General features: G+C 43.5%; 1 protein-coding gene across 1 annotated transcript in view; it reads left to right on the forward strand.

Moving 5' to 3' along the window:
* Positions 1 to 22660, forward strand: part of LOC146005778 (protein PTHB1-like) — a 489046-nt gene that overhangs the window by 65777 nt on the left and 400609 nt on the right. Inside the window, exon 5 of the mRNA XM_083145203.1 lies at positions 15880 to 16054. Within this exon, the coding sequence (XP_083001329.1) occupies positions 15880 to 16054 (175 nt within the window). The remainder of the gene's footprint in view (positions 1 to 15879; positions 16055 to 22660) is intronic.

Below are 22660 nucleotides of genomic sequence, written 5' to 3' on the forward strand. Positions count from 1 at the left end.
AAGCCAGCGGTACTGGTTTTGCCTATCACATTGACCATAAATAATTTGAAATGGTCCAAGACCACCAACTCAGGTCACTCCTGCAATGATCCCAGAGTACCACCCCACCCAGTGTCTAAACCATTGCGATATATTGAGCGTACAAGCAAATGACTGCTATACATCGCTAGCAGGTTGGGAGGTGTATGCAAATAATACCCCTTTCCCACTGCAGCTCTTAAACGGTAATTTGCCCTTTTTCTTAGGCTTTTTAAACGGGTAGAGCTGCAGTGGGAATGCTCCATTAGCTTTACCCGTTTAACAAATACCGGTATTTGTTAAACGGGTAAAAAGCAGAGTTTTACCCATTTAAAAGCCGTTTTTTAGGCAGTGGGAAAGGGGTACCCGATTTACCCGTTAAAAAAAATGGCATGGGGTCCTCCCCACTGCCATAACCAGCACCAGGCTGAAAGAGCCGGGGCTGGTATTACAAAATCAGGAAACCCGGCAAATAGGGCCTCGCTGATTTTTTTAAAACCAGCCCCAGGCGCCAGGTCCGGGGCTGGTTCCCAAAATATGGGGGGTCCCCCGTATTTTAAGAACCAGCCCCAGGCCAAACCAGCCAGCAGGGTAATGGCACAGCCGGGGCAAGACTTTTTATACAAGTCCCCCCGGCCAAAGCATTCAGCCCTCTGACTGGTCAGCCTGGCCAGGGGTCCTGGGGAAGTGGGTACCCCCCCCAATAAAGGGGTTCCCCCCCTCCAGGACTTACCTGGCCAGGCTGAAGCCTGGTGCTGTCCCCGGTGGCCCTGGAGTGGTGGCAACCGGGCTGATAAAGTGTAAAAAATAGATAAAAAACTATTGTCTCTTACTGTGGACCTATGAGTCCCAGCAAGCCTCCCCCGGATGCTGGGACTTGGAGAACCACAAGTCCCAGCATGCGGGGCATTAAATGGCCAGCTGGCACTTGAAGTTCTACAGTAAAATAAATAGTTAAATAAACGCACACTGACACACTCGAAAAATAAAAGTTTAATACATACACTGTACATTACACACACATACTGATACTTACCTATCTTGAGCCCGTAGGTAGCCCTCGGTCTTGGTCCGGTGTCCTGGTCAGGTGTCCGGTGTCGGCGTCCGGGTCCGGGGTCCGACGCAATCCATAAGTGTAGCTGTGTAAGGAAACTATACTTACAAGTGTCCTCCGGCGAAGATCACATCTTCTTTCCATGTAGCATCCCCAGGACTTGGCAAAAAAACAAACCGGTATTACGCGAAACCCACGGACTGAGCAGGTGCCGCACGTGTCTTTGTTTACATCGTGCGGCTCCGCCTCCGAATACCACTATTGGCTGGCTTGCGGCCAAGGCTTCAGCCTGGCCAGGTAAGTCCTGGAGGGGGGGACCCCTTTATTGGTGGGGTACCACTTCCCCAGGACCCCTGGCCAGGCTGACCGGTCAGAGGGCTGAATGCTTTGGCCGGGGGGACTTGTATAAAAAGTCTCCCGCCGGCTGTGGCATTAACCTGCTGGCTGGTTTGGCCTGGGGCTGGTTCTTAAAATACGGGGGACCTCTAGTCATTTTGTCCCCCGTATTTTGGGAACCAGCCTCGGACCTGGAGCCTGGGGCTGGTTTTAAAAAATCAGTGAAGCCCTATTTGCCGGGTTTCCTGAATTTTTTTTTTAATACCAGCCCGGCTCTTCAGCCTGGTGCTGGTTATGGCAGTGGGGGGGGACCCCACGTTGGTTTTTTTTTAACACCCCCCCCCATCTTTACTATTGTTTAAACGGGTAAGTGGGAATGTGACAAAAACGGCTTTTAAACGGTAATTTACCGTTTAGAAGCTGGGAAAGGGTCTTTATGGCTCTTACCCGTTTAAAGACCCGTTTAAAAAAAAAAAACGTGTCATTACCCGTTTAGGCAGTGGGAAAGCAGCATATTATGTCTGTGAATTACGTCGTTCCCAAATGTATCAGATTGACTGTGCAGTACAGCAAATGGCTGATATGTGTTCAGTTAAATTAGCGCGTCTGGCTGTGTGTATGGGCAGTCTATGGTTCTCCGATATACATGCTGAAGGGGCTGATGTCACAGCTAATCCAGCTGGATGTCAGAGCTGACATATAAAGTAGCTGATCGGTAAGTGTTTATGCTTACCATGATTGGCCATTCTGTCAACGCAATGATGGGTCCGCATCAAGTCATTACAATGTGTAACCAGCCGAGATGGCTATACAATATCATATTCCAGTCATCTTGGTTCATTTGTCACAATTTAGGTAAGTTTGCAAACAGGGCCCTCATACCTTTGACTGTCTGTAAATACTTTGTTTGTTGTATCACTGTCTCCCATCATAAAGCACGGAATATAGAAACTACTAATAAATAAATAATACTTATACACTCTGTACATTGTGCATATGGGATACGGTCATATTGTCTACAGCAACTAGGTCTACAAGCATTGGGTCGACACCACTAGTTCGACATGCAGGAAGGTCCACATGGGTCAAGGTCCACATGGGTCTAGGTCGACACAAGCATTAGGTAGAGACAAGCATTAGGTGGACATGGGCAAGGTCTGCAGTCAAAAGGTCGACATGGGGTTTTTCACTTTTTTTTTTTAGCCGACATGTGCCGACAGGTGGTATTTCATGCCCTACCATCCACTAGAGCATGGTGGGAGAATAAAATTGTGTTCCAAGCGTAGCGAGGCACCGTTCCCCGGTGGGGATGCGGTGCACTTTAAAATTTGTCCATGTCGACATTCCGGTAAAAAAACTGTGAAAAACCCCATGTCGACCTAAGCCATGATTACCTTGACCCATGTTGACCTTGCTGCATGTCAACCTAGTGGTGTTGACCTAATGCTTGTTGACCCAGTTGCTGTAGACAATATGATCCACACTATATATTCCAGTATACGGCATACTGTAGACTCTATTGTGTGTAGAATTATGGGCACCATAATCTCCAATCTACAGCCATGGCAATGCTTTCCAGGCATCACTGGTTATTTGACAGATGTACTTAAAAAAAAAATATATATATATATATATATATATATATATATATATATATATATATATATATATATATATATATATATATATTAAAAGAGTAATGTGCTGAATAAGACAAACTAAATAGCCTAGATCTGTTGTTTTTTATGATTGTGTTGGAGAAATCACAAAAAATGAGAACATTGTGGGTTTGTGTGGGCTGTATCCCAAAATAAATTTTACTTTCAAACATACTTCTTTTAAATTAAATATCTTTATTAAAGCATCAAAAGAGTACAGTATAGTAAATAAATTCAAGTGTGTACTTTTTGATGTTCGAGAACGGTTATCACCATAATATTAACAACAAACAATCAGAAATAAAAAAAAAAATACAGAAAAATACAAAACATTGAAGGCTTTAGAAGGAATACAGAGGTGTTGGCGCTGGACTTGTTTGTCACTGTAGGTCCAAAACGATTGTCACTCGTTGTTTGTTCAATATATATGTATGTGTAAAGAAAAAAATGTGTATAAAGAACACAGGGGCAGATTTATTAAGCTCGGTGAAGTGATAATTTGACTGTTACTTTATCACCGGCCAATCAGATTCTAACTATGAAGTTACAGTCTTGGTTTGAAAAATGACAGGTAGGAACTGATTGACCGGTGATAAAGACCAGACACTTTATTACTTCACCGAGCTTAATAAATCTACCCCACAATATCATATAGCAATCTAATATATAGAGGAGGGTGGGTCCAATTATTCGTACTGAACTCACTCTAATTAAAGTAAAGCTGTGTACATAAAGGTTTCTTTGGTGCTTTTTAAGGGACCACCACATGTAGAGTAAAGGACCACTTTATACCGAAAATTTAGGGTTCATACCGTACTCACTCTCGTAACAGATGCACCAACAGTTCTGCTTTCCTTCTAAAGTCTACACCAGTGTGGGATTAGTCTGCGGTCCCCCTTCTGATCTGTGGCTGCAGGGACTGGCTGCGTCTCGGGACTGTCTACCTTTTTTGTTTCAGTCTTGTTCGCATTGAAGGGTTTATTTGCTAAGATGGAAGTTATATTGAAGATGCCATTAGCAATCAATCATAATGTACGAAGATAATAGAATCTGATTGGTTGTCCAGAGCAACATCCTATCTTCAATAGAACTCCCATCTTAGCAAACAAACCCCTGAGAGTCTGGACCCGAGCCAACGATACCAATAACTTTAAAGAAAATAAAAAGAAAATTGGGGTTCTTGTAGGAGGGTACATGTCTAGTACCACAAAGCGTTGCATAAACAGCTATGGACACTTTCTTTGAATGAAAGCAGAAAGACCTCATTTCCCATGTAGAAAAAATTCATTTAGTGTGCATTTCTTTGTGAAGGGAAGCTTCCAGTCAGTCCATGCGGAAAATAAGATGTTTTCCTTAAACATCTCCATGGTTGGAGGTGAACTTTGCATTCATAGACGCAAAATAGTTTCTCCTTGCAGTTGATGAGATTGCCAATAGCACTAACACCGGTGAAAGGGGGATTACGTTTATGCATTGGGGAGGGGGTGGGGACTTAGGGTTAGGCTGTGGTGGTGTTGGTGCAGTTATGGTTAGGCTGCAGTGGGGTGGAAGAGGTTAGATTAATGGACTTGTGGGGATGGGGGTTAGGGTTAGGCACTTAGAAGGTTGGGTTAGGTTTAGGCACTTGCGTGGAGGGTAAGGGTGAAGCTGGGAGGGTTGATAGGCTGAGGCTGCAGTATACTTATGTATACGTAAGTATACTTACCTAAGCCCTAGTGTGATTCCATCCCTCGGGATGCTAGTGTCGTTATTCTGTCCACTGGCATTCCAAACCTTGGTCATCTATATGTATGAATCCCAATCTTGGGCATGACTAAACCAGGGTCGCCAATTTAAAATGCGGCACTAGTTCGCAAATTAATACTAGTATAATTGTATTGGTTTGTACCAATCATATATACATGATACATTTTTTATTTCCTCTTGTGTACAATTCAGTGCTTTGATTGTTTGTTACTTCCTGGTGTTACAAGCAGAAAACAATGGCCCTTATTCTGGTTGGTGCGGCCGGAGCCGCATATGCGGCTCCGACCGTGCAGGCGAATCCCTGCCTTCCATACGGATCGCCACCTGCCGTCCGTACGCGGATATGTGGCGATCCGCATGAAATTGGACGGGGATACGCCTCCTCCATGGTGGGAGCAGCCCCTGCATTCGATGGTCGCCGAACATCGAATGCAGGGCCGCACGCTCCACCAGGTCCCGCAACACAAGACCACACGGACACTTGTCCGTGTGAAATCTTGTATGGGGGCGGGCAGCTGACATCCGGCGATGTCAGATGCCCGCCCCGTACCCACGCGTCACGGCCTCATTACCATGCATACGCCCCGCGTTTGCATGGGAACGCCCATGAAACGCGGGGCGTATGCATAGGGTAATGAGGATAAGTAGCCCCTCACGCCCCTCTACGCCCCCTGTGCGGCGTATAGAGAATCCTTGCGGCGAAATCGCCTGCACATGCGCAGAGTGACCTCTGCACATGCGCAGAAGATAAACATCGGCGGCCCGTACGCAAGCGGGAAAAACCGCATCGATCAGAATAAGGGCCAATATGCAATATAGGAATCTAATTTAAAACCTCCATAAAACTGTGCATCTGTGAATAATATTTTAATGTTAATAGAGGTGCATATTCTTTTGCACAAAATAAATTTGATTTTAAAGTAAAATTATAAAAACCAAATAAGTTAATATAACACTTAATGTTATGAAGTGAATATAGAAGGGCAGCCACATTTCCCATTTACCTGGTGGGGAAGGACCTTAATAGAGAAAAAAGGGTATGGATCATTGGATAGACAGCAACTAGGTTGACATGCAGGATGGTCGACATGACTGAAGGTTGACAGGGTCATTAAATCGACACAAGCATTATGTCGACATGAGGAAGGTCTACAGTCAAAAAGTCGAGGTGGGGTTTTTCACATTTTTTGTCCCAAATGTCAACACAGTCAACATGGACACTGAAACGTAGCAATGCCTCCTTTCGCATCGCTTGCTGCACTTGCGATGCTTCGGGCTCAATATTTTATTCTCCCACCACGCCCTAGTGTATGGTAGGGCGTGAAATACCGCCTGTCGGCACATGTCGGTTTCAGCAAAATCGTGAAAAAACCCATGTCGACCTAGTGCTTGTGTCGACCTTCCTCATGTTGACCTAGTGGTGTTGACCTAATGCTTGTAGACCTAGCGACTGTATCACAAAAAAAACCTTGTTTTTCAAAAATTGCAGCAGATACGAGGTGTCAGTCAGTGCACAGTATTTGGAAAAGTGATTTTAATTTTTCCAAAGAAACTAATGTAATAAAATTATTCTTATATTGATTGCTGACACATGTAGTGCAGACTGATCCAACGACCCCTTATTTATAGGACTTATTTAAAGCACAAATAAGGCTCTAAACACAGATCATTGGACAGACCGCAACTAGGTCGAGAAGCATTAGGTGGATGTGGCTGAAGGTCGACATGGGTTAGGTCAACAGGGTCATTAGGTCGACATGGGGAAGTTCGACAGTCAAGAGGTCGACATGGGATTTTTCACTTTTTTTGTCCCGAATGTCAACACAATTGACATGGACACTGATACTGCTTTCAGATCGCAAATGCAGGGTCGGACCGGGACTTTTGACCAGTTCAGTCCCCGTGTGACCCTGTATGTGCGGTCTGTTCACACTGCAAACAGCGAACCAGCAATATTGCCGGTTCGCTGACGTCATCAGGGGTGCGTCGGGGAGTCGGCATGTCATCGGGGGCCGGGAGGAGGCAGCGATTAGAGCTGGCGCTGACTCCTCCATAGTGTGAACGGGAAACGGGTTCACAGTGCACAGTAACATGCCAATGAAACAGTAAGAACTCTGCTTTCTTACCGGTTCTTATTGCCGTGTTGCTACCCATTTGCGGCACCTGGTAACCCCTTTTCGCATAACACTAATCACCGGGTCGACTCGCAAGAAACCCTCTTGTACCCGTTATTTAGTTGCTATGTGAAAGGGGTATGAAATGTAGCACAGCGTCCCCTCGCATGGTTCGCTGTGCTCGCCATGCTTCAGGCACGGTGCCTCACTACGCTCGGCACACTATTTTATTCTCCCACCGCACGCTAGTGGATGGTAGGGCATGAAATACCGTCTGTCGGCACATGTCGGCTCAAAAAAAAGAAGAGAAAAACCTCATGTCGACCTTTTGACTGTCAACCTTCCCCATGTCGACCTAATGCATGACGACCTAATGACCTTGTCGACCTAACCTATGTTGACCTTCCTGCATGTCGAGCTTCAACCTAGTGGTGTTGACCTAATGCTTGTCGACCTAGTGACCGTATCCCCAAAAAACAGTATTGAAAAAAAACTTTTTTCAAAAATCTATAATTAAAAAAGGTGCTAGTCCAAAACTGATTTGGGACCAGACACTTGAAGTGATTTTTTTTTTTTTTTTACTTATCTAGATGTTCATATACTGTACTACTTTCAATCCCACAGGTACTGAAACTGCAGATATGGTTTTGCTGAAGTGGTCAATGCAAGATGCAAAAAAAAGCACATTTGTGCAAAATAAAATGTACTGCACAAAGTTAATAAATGTTTATTCACAATACAAACATATATGATCCAATTTATAAGGCATTGTGTGGTTAACCTGAATTTGTTTATTAGTTTTGCTTAATGTGATATTTTTATATGATTTCTGAAATATTCTTAGTAATTAAATTAGCTCTGATGCATGTAGATTAATCAGGGTTGCCGACCCTCCCGGAATTTGCGGGAGTCTCCCGAAAATCGGGTCCTTCCTCCCGGCCCCCGGAAGGGTGGGCAACCCTCCCGGAATCAGGAGGACCCCCACTGAGCCCCCCGATCGCGGCATTTATATGCCGCAATCCGCGGGTCTCAGGGGAGGGGGCGGAGCTAAAACGGCACAAACGAGTCATTTTAGCCCCGCCCCCTCCATGGATATCAGTCATTAAGGCTATTTAACGTAATGGAGGCGGGGCTTAATGACGTCACGGTTAAGCCCCGCCCCCAAAATTCGTAATGAAAGATTCCTCTCCGGGCTTCTCCCGGAGAGGATTTTTTGAAAGTCGGCAACCCTGAGATTAATATAAACCAGGCATGTCCAATTGCGGCCCTTCATCTGTTGTAAAAATACACATCCCAGCATGCCTTGCCATAGTTTTAGCCTTCCCTAATAGCAAAACTGTGTCAAGGCATGATGGGACTTGTAGTTTCACAACAGCTGGAGGGTCGCTGGTTGGACATGCCTGATATAAAATTCTGATCGCTTATGATATATGCTGCCTTATTATGGCTCCAATATTTCTGCTTTTGTCTTTTGCAAAAATCAAAAAAATATTAAATCAAGTATATGAAAATTAAATATTTTCAATCTTTTTATTGTTTTATTTAAAAAAAAAACCATGAATGAAATCGGAGCATCTTGATCTAAATGAAGGTTTTATTCAAAGGATATTACACTAGCATTTGCCCTTGCTATCACTGTCCTGAGCTGGCAATAGTGGTAGGAGGACTGCAATGAAAGTTGTGCTGCCAGTGTTAAATAGGCAAAGTATGGGCAAGCTTTGATGGAGGTAGATAGCGAAGGCTACCACTAATGGTACCTACAGTAGCGGTAGTTATTTACTAGCAAGAAAAAACCTTGTCTTTAGCTAGCCATCCTGGACACTACTGTTTGTGTGTAGTGCAATATTGTAGTACTCTGTATAAATGGTAATGGAAGATGTAGACCAGTGTTTTTCAACCACTGTGCTGTGGCACACTAGTGTGCCTTGAGCTGTTCTCAAGTGTGCCTCCAGATCTAGAGATGCCCAAACCAGTTTACAGCCATCACCAGTTCAAGTGTTATTTACTGGTCTCTTCTTTTCATTTAAAGGGCCAATGTATTTTATTTGTGTTACCTGTGGGGACCAATGTGATTGTTTTTTATATGGGGGGCAATAGGTTTGTTTTTTTCCTTTATGGGCCAATGTGTTTTGCCCTGTGGGAATCTCATGGTGTGCCTTGGCAATTTTAAAAGCTTATTTAGTGTGCCGCAAGGTAGAAAGGTTGAAAATCACTGATGTAGACGGTTAGAAATGGGGACATTGTTTTAAAGGCGTTAAACAGTTGTTACTTGTAATAGGAACTTATTACATTAGCACCAGCTCATAGGCTTTCTGAAAGTATAGTTGATATATTTCACTGTAAGAAACATTTGATTCTCCCAGTGGCAGAGATATGAATAGTGTTCAGCATTTCTACCTTTTGATATATGTACATATATAATTGATACAACCTGGCTAAAATACCTACCTGTCAGTGAAAATAAAATCAGGTAGAAAGACTTAACTCTAAGCCTCAGACCACTCTCCAGTACCTTTTAGGCACTGTGCCAATCCTCCTGCCAGCCTTATGGTTTTCAGTAAGTTACATGTTCTAGTTAACTTGATTATTCTATCTGATGTTTGAACTATTTATTTCAATATTTCTTTAGTTTAATGGAGTGGTTTGGGTGGAGGGCCTTGTCATAGCTCCAGATTTAAATAGGGTTTACATCCATTACTCATGGTCTGGCTTTTATGGTCAGTGAGTCATGTTGCCAAAGGCTGAGGTGGTCGGTGCCACGAGAAAACTGTATTTTATACCATACGTTGTGCTAGTTGAAAAGTCATTGCTATGTTAGACTGTGGTGCTTGGCGCATTGCCACTGTTCCTGATAAGCTTCTATTTGGTTGTCTTCCAGGTATTTTCTTTTCTTCGTTTCTTATTTCGCAAAGGGACAGTGTGTTCAGACACTCTTCTAATTCAACAAATATAAGATTTAGCTGTGTTAATTTGTGACACATTCATGGAAAACCTTGTTCAGTGGTTTCCAGTGTGTGTTGTCACCGTTACCAAGTGACCATTCTGGACTATGACTTCTCAGCTTGGCAACCCCAGTTCTGCCACAGGAAATCCGTTTTTTAAATAATCTTCATCGTAAGAGCACTAGGTCCGTAATAATGTTTTAACGTTCTATGAACATTTCTATATTTTCTTCAAAGAACAAAATACTTAGTTGTTATATACTAAGCATATCCAAACCACTGTTGTCTTTGTTGCCTTGTTACGCTACGTTAGCTGCAACTACACCTCCAATCTGGGTGTCTTCCAGTTCTGTTTTCACAGCAAATCTTGTAACATCTTTTATTTATACCTTAGCTTACTATACCATCCCTTTAAAACGGGGCACCCATAAAATGCACAAGTTCCATGGCTGGCTTAATTAAAGCATGCACTTCACCTGTGGTTTTAACCAGCCATAGAACCTGTGTAATTCAGAAGTGTCCCGGTTTAAAGGGATAGTACGATAACCCTACTTTAACCCGATAGCAGGCAGACAACAGTTACTGTAGCCGTGGCGGCACTTTAAGCTAGCTCGTGTCTGTGTCCTGCAGTGTCAAATAAAAACACTGGGCACACACAACAAATCCAAACTGGCAGGTAACCAGAAGTGGGCACATGCAAATGTCTTCTCCAGAAACGGAAGAGATGTTCAATGAAATAATTGATGGAGTTATGGTTGCCAATAGCTATCTTTATATTTTTTAATATCTAGGTAATTTTTCATATCTCTTTACTCTATTGTTTCTTCCAACCATGCCTCATTATGAGTAGGAGCAGAATACAGTGTCTAAGAAGTGGTTTATTATTGGTAGCTGGTAATGTCTCTGCCTTACAGTAAAGACACAGACTTTCCCCATCAAATTGATATTTCTCTACCGCCTGTATTAGGTGTTCCCCACACTTCCTATATTGTGATCTTGTGCAGGCTAGCCCATCATTACCCTCTGTATGTTTTTGACTTGTATCATTATTTACTTAACTAGTTGAAATCCCGGCAAAATGACACCTTCTGCAATGTATTTACTTTGAGCTACTTTCCATCCCTATCTGCTCCTACCTGTAATCTCTGTCTTCACAGCTCCCTCTCTCCATATTCAGGGAGTTTAAAACAGATCAGTGTTCATGCAAAATTTGCTTTCACTTTGGTCACTCGGTGCTCATAGAGGCGAAGCGTAGTTAAACTTTATATATATATATATATATATATATAATAAAGGGGACACTTAAACAACACAATGTAACTCCAAGGCAGTGATAAGGAGCCCATACATGCTCCATTGTGGTCCGGCTCCGTTCTCTACTATGCGATGCGCTCTCCCGCGCATCACATAGTACGGTACAAAGCGTATGTGCTGCACATACTTTTTGTACTAGCTACACATCGTATCGAATCGCAGTGCATGCACAAGGCATGCAATCCGATACGATGTGTACTTTAAAAGTACATAACGGAGCCGCAAAACGGAGCGTGTAGTGTCCAGAGCATGGGGGTGCTACCAGGAGACAGGCCAGTACATCAGGAGACATGGAGAAGGCCGTAGGAGGGCAACAACCCAGCAGCAGGATCACTACCTCCGCCTGTTTGTTCAAGGCGGAGCAGTAGGAGCACTGCCAGAGCCCTGCAAATTGACCTCCAGCAGGCCACAAATGTGCATGTGTCTACTCAAACGGTCAGAAACAGATTCCATGAGGGTGGCATGAGGGCCCGACGTCCACAGGTGGGGGTTGTGCTTACAGCCCAACACCATTCAGGACATTTGGCATTTGCCAGAGAACACCAAGATTGGCAAATCCGCCACTGTCATCCTGTGCTCTTCACAGATGAAAGCAGGTTCACACTGAGCACGTGACAGACGAGTCTGGAGATGCCAAGGAGAATGTTCTGCTGCCTGCAGCATGACCGGTTTGGCAGTGGGTCAGTAATGGTGTGGTGCTGGACGCTGATGCTGCCTACACCTCCCTGTCAGCGATCCAAAGCATGTTACTGTTACCACGTGTGTAGAGGCCTCAGACCTATTCCTCATGCACGCCAACTTTCCATCCAGTTCACAGCATAGACACGACCATCTTGGATTCGTCCACATGATGCTTTCCAGCCAAAAGTGTCACTACCATTCTGACATCATTCTACTACAACCAATCATCAGCACCCGGTCCCTATAAGTATGCTGGAAAAAGACTTGGCAAATCATCAGTGCAATAAGGTCACTAGAGTAGCTGCATCTCCAGCTCTGCTCTGCGTGTATCTTGCTTTCCACAGCATAGTTCAGAATTTCCATCCTGCTGCACATCCTGACTGCCTCCTGTGTCCTGACTGGGAATTACCTTTGATTACAGCCAAGCCTAATTGCTCATTGCTATACCTCATCAGTTTCCTGATCATCATCACTCACCATTGCGATACCATCGTTCACCATCCCTCACTATTTATTTAATCTGCTACCTGCTCGTGTGCCCAGTACCACCCAAGTTTACCAGCCACCTTCTTAGAGTGTCAACATCGATATCATCACCATTGGTGTAATAACATCAGTTACAGTCATTATTGGTGGACTTCTGCCATGCCTGTGTTAGTGGTATCTGCCTGGGTTCCATATGTACCTGCAGTGCTCCTCTGTGTCACTGTACACTTTTGATGGTCAATATTGGTCAGAACTGACTTCAGTATCCAGAAACTCCAGTGTTGTGTCCACTACCCCGCTGGTTCCAGTACAGAATTGTGTCCTTCCAATATTCCTCACAGTCACGCCTTCGGGCTTTGGACATTATCAATATTCATTAAAGGTCTTCCCTTATGTGGACTAATGGGCAGATGAAAATTGGGAGCTGCCCTGTAAGAATACTATTTTTCTCTTTATGTTACTATTGTGCTTTCTTTTATATTAGAGTTCATGGTGCTATTTTGTCCAATGCCTTGCAATCAAGGCTTGCATGTGCACAGTTCCGATGTTTCCCAGCCATTAGCAATCTAGACTGGACATTATTTTCCAGAGAGCATTTTTCAGTCTTGCACAGATGTTCCTTTGCTTGGATTCACTGATCATTTTTTTATTTCTTTACAGAGACCAAGCATATGATGTTATTAGCTTACTGACACTTCCGTATAGCACATTTTATAACAGAAAGCTTAGCAGCATTGCTAATTGGGAGATATGGCAACAAACCAATACATACTTTTAAAATAGATCTGTTTACTTTGCAGTAACAAAGAATAATAAAATGTAAAGTTACATACAGAAAATATTCCTGTTTAACGTTATGAATGCACTGACAGCAATGCTGGACATGTGTATAGTGTGAATACTGCTTTTACTGTATTGATGGATGCTCGGCAAAAACAGGCTGGATAGATGGACGTAAGGAAATGGCAGGCTGGATAAAAGGAAGCAGGGCAAAGGCAGGCTGGTGAGGTGGAAGCAGAGCAAAGGTAGGCTGCTAATATGAAAGCAGTGCAAATTCAGGCTAGTTAGATGAAAGCAGGACAAAGGCAAGCTAGTTAGATGGAAACAGGGCAAAGGTGAGCTGGTGATATGAAAGCAGGGCAATGGCAGGCTGGTTATGTGGAAGCAGGGCAATGGCAGGCTGGTTAGATAGACACAGGGCAATGGCAGGCTGGTTAAATAGACACAGGGCAATGGCAGGCTGGTTAGATAGACACAGGTCAATGGCAGGCTGGTTAAATAGACACAGGGCAATGACAGGCTGATTAAATAGACACAGGGCAATGGCAGGCTGGTTAAATAGACACAGGGTAATGGCAGGCTGGTTAGATAGACACAGGGCAATGACAGGCTGGTTAGATAGACACAGGGCAATGGCAGGCTGGTTAAATAGACACAGGGCAATGACAGGCTGATTAAATAGACACAGGGCAATGGCAGGCTGGTTAAATAGACACAGGGCAATGGCAGGCTGGTTAGATAGACACAGGGCAATGACAGGCTGGTTAGATAGACACAGGGCAATGGCAGGCTGGTTAAATAGACACAGGGCAATGACAGGCTGATTAGATAGACACAGGGCAATGGCAGGCTGGTTAAATAGACACAGGGCAATGGCAGGCTGGTTAGATAGACACAGGGCAATGACAGGCTGGTTAGATAGACACAGGGCAATGGCAGGCTGGTTAAATAGACACAGGGCAATGACAGGCTGATTAGATAGACACAGGGCATTGGCAGGCTGGTTAAATAGACACAGGGCAATGGCAGGCTGGTTAGATAGACACAGGGCAATGACAGGCTGGTTAGATAGACACAGGGCAATGGCAGGCTGGTTAAATAGACACAGGGCAATGGCAGGCTGGTTAAATAGACACAGGGCATTGGCAGGCTGGTTAAATAGACACAGGGCAATGGCAGGCTGGTTAGATAGACACAGGGCAATGACAGGCTGGTTAGATAGACACAGGGCAATGGCAGGCTGGTTAAATAGACACAGGGCAATGACAGGCTGATTAGATAGACACAGGGCAATGGCAGGCTGGTTAAATAGACACAGGGTAATGGCAGGCTGGTTAGATAGACACAGGGCAATGGCAGGCTGGTTAGATAGACACAGGGCAATGGCAGGCTGGTTAAATAGACACAGGGCAATGGCAGGCTGGTTAGATATACACAGGGCAATGTCAGGCTGGTTAGATAGACACAGGGCAATGGCAGGCTGGTTAAATAGACACAGGGCAATGGCAGGCTGGTTAGATAGACACAGGGCAATTACAGGCTGGTTAAATAGACACAGGGCAATGGCAGGCTGGTTAGATAGACACAGGGCAATGTCAGGCTGGTTAGATAGACACAGGGCAATGGCAGGCTGGTTAAATAGACACAGGGCAATGGCAGGCTGGTTAGATAGACACAGGGCAATTACAGGCTGGTTAGATAGACACAGGGCAATGGCAGGCTGGTTAAATAGACACAGGGCAATGGCAGGCTGGTTAGATAGACACAGGGCAATGACAGGCTGGTTAGATAGACACAGGGCAATGGCAGGCTGGTTAAATAGACACAGGGCAATGACAGGCTGATTAGATAGACACAGGGCAATGGCAGGCTGGTTAAATAGACACAGGGTAATGGCAGGCTGGTTAGATAGACACAGGGCAATGACAGGCTGGTTAGATAGACACAGGTCAATGGCAGGCTGGTTAAATAGACACAGGGCAATGACAGGCTGATTAAATAGACACAGGGCAATGGCAGGCTGGTTAAATAGACACAGGGTAATGGCAGGCTGGTTAGATAGACACAGGGCAATGACAGGCTGGTTAGATAGACACAGGGCAATGGCAGGCTGGTTAAATAGACACAGGGCAATGACAGGCTGATTAAATAGACACAGGGCAATGGCAGGCTGGTTAAATAGACACAGGGCAATGGCAGGCTGGTTAGATAGACACAGGGCAATGACAGGCTGGTTAGATAGACACAGGGCAATGGCAGGCTGGTTAAATAGACACAGGGCAATGACAGGCTGATTAGATAGACACAGGGCAATGGCAGGCTGGTTAAATAGACACAGGGCAATGGCAGGCTGGTTAGATAGACACAGGGCAATGACAGGCTGGTTAGATAGACACAGGGCAATGGCAGGCTGGTTAAATAGACACAGGGCAATGGCAGGCTGGTTAGATAGACACAGGGCAATGACAGGCTGGTTAGATAGACACAGGGCAATGGCAGGCTGGTTAAATAGACACAGGGCAATGGCAGGCTGGTTAAATAGACACAGGGCATTGGCAGGCTGGTTAAATAGACACAGGGCAATGGCAGGCTGGTTAGATAGACACAGGGCAATGACAGGCTGGTTAGATAGACACAGGGCAATGGCAGGCTGGTTAAATAGACACAGGGCAATGGCAGGCTGGTTAAATAGACACAGGGCAATGGCAGGCTAATTTTCATTCAGTAAGTTATTTTTTTTTCTTCTACAGGTCGAGATTTGATTTGCATTCAATCGATGGATGGGATGCTCATGTTCTTTGAGCAGGAGAGCTATGCATTTGGGCGTTACTTGCCAGGGTTTCTTATACCTGGTCCCCTGAGATACAGTTCTAAAACAGACTCATTTGTTACAGTCTCTTCTTGCCGACAGGTTGAAAGCTACAAGTGAGTATTCACTTATATGATTTAAACATTGGTGCCATGATGGGGACAGTATTGTTTTATTGGGCTCCGATACGTTCAAAGCTGAATGTTGTTTGTTCGCTACAGTTGCACAAGAGAGCTCTGACATTGTCATAGGAAATCCAGCAATGTTACTATCTAAAGGGCATACACATGGGGCGATTTCAGCCCTATTTCTAAGTGTAATCACTCAGCACTCATCACTGGGTGCATCGCGGGTGTACCGCTATGTTTGCTGAGTGATCGCGCTTAAGCACGTCGCTCAGCAAGACAACTTCTACTGCATTTGATAAAGTCCTTTGATCAAGGAAGGCAGTCTGCACATTCCCACTTTGGTTAACAAAAGCAGTTTAACCAGTCGTGTTGTAATTTTCCAATTCATGTTAGTGGTACTTTGAGTGCAAACATTGCCGTGAGAGATGTGCAAAATATCCGTTAAAAATGCCAGCCTCGCTCACAGTGGCTGTGTTTTGTTTTGATTTTTTTTTGAGGGGTTTTCAATTCATTGACTTCAGTGTTCAATTCGTGTTAAAATGTTCAATTCATTGACTTCAGATCATTTGCCAGCAATAATTAAAGTGATTCATATTCCTCGACTACGGTCCTGGCATATTTAGTGGATATTTTGCACTGCTAGAGGAGCACCACAGCACTTTTCATTTATACAATTCATCACCCCCTATACAGTAGTTATTAATTTACTATCTGTTTATATGTGGTAAAATCTTGGAAACTACAGGACACACCTTAATATGTTCCAATCACATAATGGCTATATTGAGAAGCTAAAAGAGGAGAGGAATGTTTTGATCGCACAGGAAATTTTTATATGTAGAGGAGGATACCTTTTAATCACCATATAGTCTCAAATGACTTTTATAGGTGTAAGGTGTGCTACCGCTCAGCACTGAAATGGATGCAAAAGAGAAAACAACAGAGTGCTTTTTTTGCGGTGCACCACAAGAAAAATAGTCTCTTTATAAAAAGTAACTTTTATTGACGTATTTTAAAAAGAATGTTGCGAACATAAAAATAAAAATATACATATAACACAAGACAAATTTGGATAAAAAGGAATCAGACTTCCTAACGTGGCGGGGGTTTGGGAGGGATGTGGGGTTATCTTATTAATTGCGTCAGTATGACCTTGTGGTTCAACTACCAATAAATTGGAGACAGTGGATATTTCTATATTAGTCCACTGAATTGGGAACCATGTCCCTATTTTCTCCGATTGGTGGTAAGTATGTCCTTAATTGGATACGGTCGGCGTCCCGTCCGTTCACCAATTCTTTAGAGATGTGGGTAGCAGCAGTTAATGTTTGGACATATATTGTATGCCACAATTGTGCTTCTACCAGTCAAGATTGATCGACACAAATCACATCATAAGATGGGTTCTGAGTATATATATTAAACAATATGAACCACATTCAACAGTGTCACTGTCTGCACATCCCTGTGGTGGGTGATCACAATGAGATATCTAGTAATTTGTGCTCAATCGACACCAAAGCCCTGTGTTTGATTTGTTGCTCCGACAGATTTCCTGCTGTGTAAGGGAGTCTGTATGACCGTGCGACTTTAAACGTGCTTATGCGCACTGTCGAAATTTCGACATATATCTTCACATGTGGATGTCAAAAACAGGGTTGACGGTAATTACATTATAACCATTGGGCTCCTGGTGTCACTGGTTATATAATTACATTATAACCATTGGGCTCCTGGTGTCACTGGTTATGTTGTTACCAGTAGGGATCTACAGCCAATGTTAATATATTACAACAGATATCTTTATGGTGTACATTCCCACACTCAGGTCGACGCTCATGAGATATGTTTCAAATCAGTGCTGTTGTAAGTATTGTCACAATGCTACCACCAGTAGTGTAATTTAATCAGAATTCAATTAACGCATACATCGAGAAGCCGTAATCTTTAATATCAATGGCGATTAGCCGCCAGAAGCACCGAGTGTGTATGTTTTTTTATATATCCTGTGTCCACAGTTGATGTGTCGATGTAGCCACTGGTTTTAGCCAACCCCAATACAATATAATCAAAATTAGGAAATACACACTGTGTCAATTGGATATAATAGTTTGTATGTGTCACATTAGCCGGAACATCAAAACAATGTCATTGTCCGCAGAGCCCTGCAGCAAATAGTAACAGAATATTTAATTGTTTTATTGTTCAATTTCACCATATGCAGGGGTCTGTCTGGTTGTGCGGTTGAAGCACGCTGATACACCCTATTAGAAAGGAGTGTTACAAAGTATACAGTGTGTCAGTCAGGTATTGGAATTCGTGTATGTTTATACTGAAAAGACACCAAACAGTGTCACTGTCTGCAGAGCCCTGCAGCGAGTGATCACAGACAGAAGTATTTCAATAACACTTATGTACAGAAATCGAGCTGTGCGACTAGGGTGTGTTGATACATCTTGCCGGATTTGAGCAACGATATACACTGTATTAATGGGGTGTTGACTCGTGTGGATCACACTTTACAAATCATCAAACAGTATAACTGTTTGCAGAGCTCCGCAACTCTGGTTACAAATGTTACAATTGCACTGAGTGCAGAAGGTCCGTCAAGCCTTGTGGCTATTAACGTTCAGTGCGCCCTGCATAAGTTCTGACAGGTACTGTAGCGTACAGGTACCACTAAGTCGATATATGGCTGACAATATCACAAATTTACAACATTATAATGTCCCTCTTTCCCCCGCTCACGAGAAACGCCTGACGCGCGTTTCGCAAATGAGCTTTTTCAAAGGCCAACCGGGTGGGCGCCCGGAAGCCGCTTTTAAACCATGGCTTCATCAATATTCATCGGTTCAGGGGCGTGCCCCTGCTTTCTATTGGTGGGGGTGTGTCTTCCTTTCCCCATTGATTCCGAGCCGCAATCTACGACATCGTTCATGTGTGTGTTGTGTACACTACTCTACACATTCTGTGATGTATTAATTTAGATATATGATATCTCAGGTGTGTACTCTGTTGCACTAGTATAAAGGTTGCTTCTAGATTGGATCTGCGATATCACTACTGTGTATTCTGTTATACTGATAAAAGCATTATAAAGTTACATCTTGTATTTGGCATGTGTGGGCTGATTATGATTCTCAGACATCGGGGAATAGCTCTTTTACATATCTGAGCTTCGTTCCCATGTGTCCCATTCATTGCTGGTTAAGGCTAAATTACTGTAAGGCATCCTGTGTTATTCTATCAATCTCTATGGGCTGATAAGGCATCTTTTGGTGTCTTGATGGCTGTGCCTTGCATCAGCCAAAAGTATTATAAAGTTACATCTTGTATTTGACATATGTGGGCTGATTATGATTCTCTAACATCGGGGAATAGCTCTTTTACATGTCTGAGCTTCGTTCCCATATGTCCCATTCATTACTGGTTTTGGCTAGATTACTGTAAGGCATCCTGTGTTATTCTATCAATCTCTATGGGCTAATAAGGCATCTTTTAGTGTCTTAATGGCTGTGCCTCACATCAGCCGAAGGGGTATATTGGGTATATTATGATAGGGGCACTCCACTTGTGCATAAACAATATGTGATTCAAAAGTGAGTCTAAACGAAAGATATATAAAATGCAATTGGTATGATACTAAGTGTCTATTAGGATGTTGACGGTTCTAATGACAAACAGTGAGAAAAGGTGTGATTAAACAATGATAAAAAGTGAAAAATTCGTGACAAGCCAAATCTAGACAGTGCTCATGTTTTAGATAGTTTTATTTGATATTTATTGTTATTATTGGAGGTGAATTCGGTGTGATGTTCATGTGCTCACAGAAAATGTGTTGTGTGAGTTTTTCTCACGTGGTTGGGACATGATTGTGCAGACAGTTTGGACATAATTGTGCAAATAGTTAATCCCTACTTATGATACCGTCATGGGCATCATGTGTAGATTTATAAAGTGTTGACGTGTTTGTGTGTAAAGGTAATCGGGTGCCAGGTCCCCATTTTTCATAAAGGGATTAAAGTCTCTTTGGACTGGTGCTATTCCCCTATTTGTTTATATGAGGCATAGGGGTAATATCACATCATATATATCTGATGATATTCATCAGTGGTATCATTCCCCTCGAAAGTCATGCTTGATTTTAGGGTAAACATTTGAAATATTGGCAGATTCTTTATAGGAAAATGGTATAGTTATTCTCCTCATTGAGACCTTGGGGTGACATGGTTCCCATTAGGAAAATGAGTCTCGTCTCTTGCTTCAAGAGTTCTCTGTCCCAGTCCCCTCTTCTAATGCCCATCTCTATCTTCGACATGCCAAAGGCTTTTAGGCCTTTTGTGTTTCCCTGATGGAATTTTAGAAAATGTCGGGCAACTGGTGTGAGGGTTTTGAAATTTTCCTTATCTCTTCTTGCATTCTTTATGCTCAGGAGGTGTTCAGAGAGTCTTTTTTTCAGGGGTCTCTTGGTCTTCCCTATATAATGTTTTCCGCATGGGCACTCTAGGTTGTATATTACCCCTTCAGTGTTGCAAGAGATATATTGTCCAATTTTCCAATTCTTGTTGAATTTGTCAGTGTAGGTATTTTGTTGGACCATGAAGGGGCATAACCTGCATGTGCCGCATTTGTAGGAACCTTTTCGTGTGATCTTTGGTTTGGTGTTCTTCTCGAGGTGACTGTGGACAAGGATATCTCTCAGGTTGTGACTCCTTCTCCAACTGATATCCACTGTATCGCCCAGAAATCCACATAGATCTCGGTCCGTTTTTAGGATATCCAGATGTTTGTTAAGTACGCCTTGGATCTCTCTCCATTCATGGCAGAAGGTTCCCACAAACCTTATCTTTTCCTGTGTTTCTGTTTTCTTGGGTTTGGGGATCAGGAGTGACTCCCTGTCCAGTTTTGATGTTTCCTTCCTTGCTCTTTGTATGGCTCGATTACTGTACCCTCTGTTTTTTAGTCTTTGACTTAGTTCACCTGCTCGCAAGTCATAGGTGGTCTGATCTGAGCAATTTCTTTTGGTACGTAAAAATTCTCCTTTTGGGAGACCTTTCTTGACGGGTGGGAAGTGTGCACTCTGTTGGTGCAATAAGGAGTTAGTTGCCGTTTTTTTGCGGAACAGATCTGTGGTGATAGAACCATCTGCCTCGATGTTGATCCGCAGATCCAGGTATTCTACTCCGCTTTGACTCATGCTGCAAGTAAGTTTAAGGTTCAGGTCGTTGGTGTTCAATATATTCAGAAATTGTGTGAATAATTCCTTTTCCCCTTCCCAGATAATCAGTAAATCATCTATGTAGCGGAGCCACATTAGAACGTGGTCCGTATAGATTTCATTGATTTCGGTAAAGACTCGTTCCCGCTCCCACCACCCCAGGTACAGGTTCGCATACGTTGGGGCACATGTACTCCCCATCGCAGTCCCCCGCACCTGGAGGTAGTAGCGGTCCTCACATACGAAATAGTTTTTAGTCAATACGAATCGTAGTAGTCTGATGATAAATTCATTGAGGGGTACCTCTTTGTCCATACTTAGGAAGTATTTTGTCGCCTCAATGCCATATTTGTGGATGATACTTGTGTATAGATTTTCCACGTCACAAGTAATTAACCATGTGTTCTTATTAAGGTTAATGCCTTGTAGTTTATTCAGTACGTCCATTGTATCGCGTACGTACGATGGTAATGTTGTGACGTGTTTTCTTAGTTGTGAATCCACGAATTGGCTGGCCCTTTCTGTGAGGCCCCCCATGCCAGAGACAATGGGTCTCCCTGGGGGGTTCTCCTCACATTTATGGACTTTGGGTAACAGATATAAGGTAGGTATCTTCACATTTTTTACTTCCAAGAATTGATATTGTGTCTTGGTGATTGTACCCTCTCTGACTGCTCCATCAAGTATATTCTGGTATATTGTCATGTAATCACTGGTAGGGTTGAAAGTGAGCCTCTTATAGCATGTACTGTCATCAAGTTGTCTCCTCAGTTCTTTAGTGTACTTCTCCAAAGACCATAAGACAATGTTCCCCCCTTTGTCCGAGGGCTTGATGATAGTGTCATCCCAATGTTTCATCTCATCAAGTGCCGCTTTTTCTTGGGGGTTAAGATTGTCATTATGGATATGTTTTCGTTTTTTGTTCTCAATTTTGTCAAGGTCTGCACTGACCATTTCCAAGAATACCTTGACTTGGGGGCAGATCGAGATGTCAGGAAGAAAAATAGACTTCTTTTTTAAGGGCTTCGTCGATTCACTTCCCTTGATGTTCTCATTGTCCTCTGAGAGTTCTTCCAGCATTTGGATCATTTCCAGGTCTTGTATGTCTGGGAATGAGACTGGATGTGATGGTGTCACAAAACCACTCCCTCGGTCCATGTTCTCAAATGTGGACTCGGTCTCTTGTGTACGTTTAGCATAAAATTTCTTAAGGAGTAGTTTCCTAATGTATAGGTTGAGATCTTTTTCATATTCAAACCTATCAAAGGAGTTTGTGGGGGAAAAGGAAAGGCCTCTATTAAGAACCGTAGTCTGTGGTTCAGTTAGAATGTGGTCGGTTAGGTTAATTATCCTTAAGGAGTCCTCTGGGGTTACCT

This window comes from Crinia signifera, chromosome 5, assembly GCF_055691185.1.
Source record: "Crinia signifera chromosome 5, ASM5569118v1, whole genome shotgun sequence".
Taxonomy (NCBI): Eukaryota; Metazoa; Chordata; class Amphibia; order Anura; family Myobatrachidae; genus Crinia; species Crinia signifera.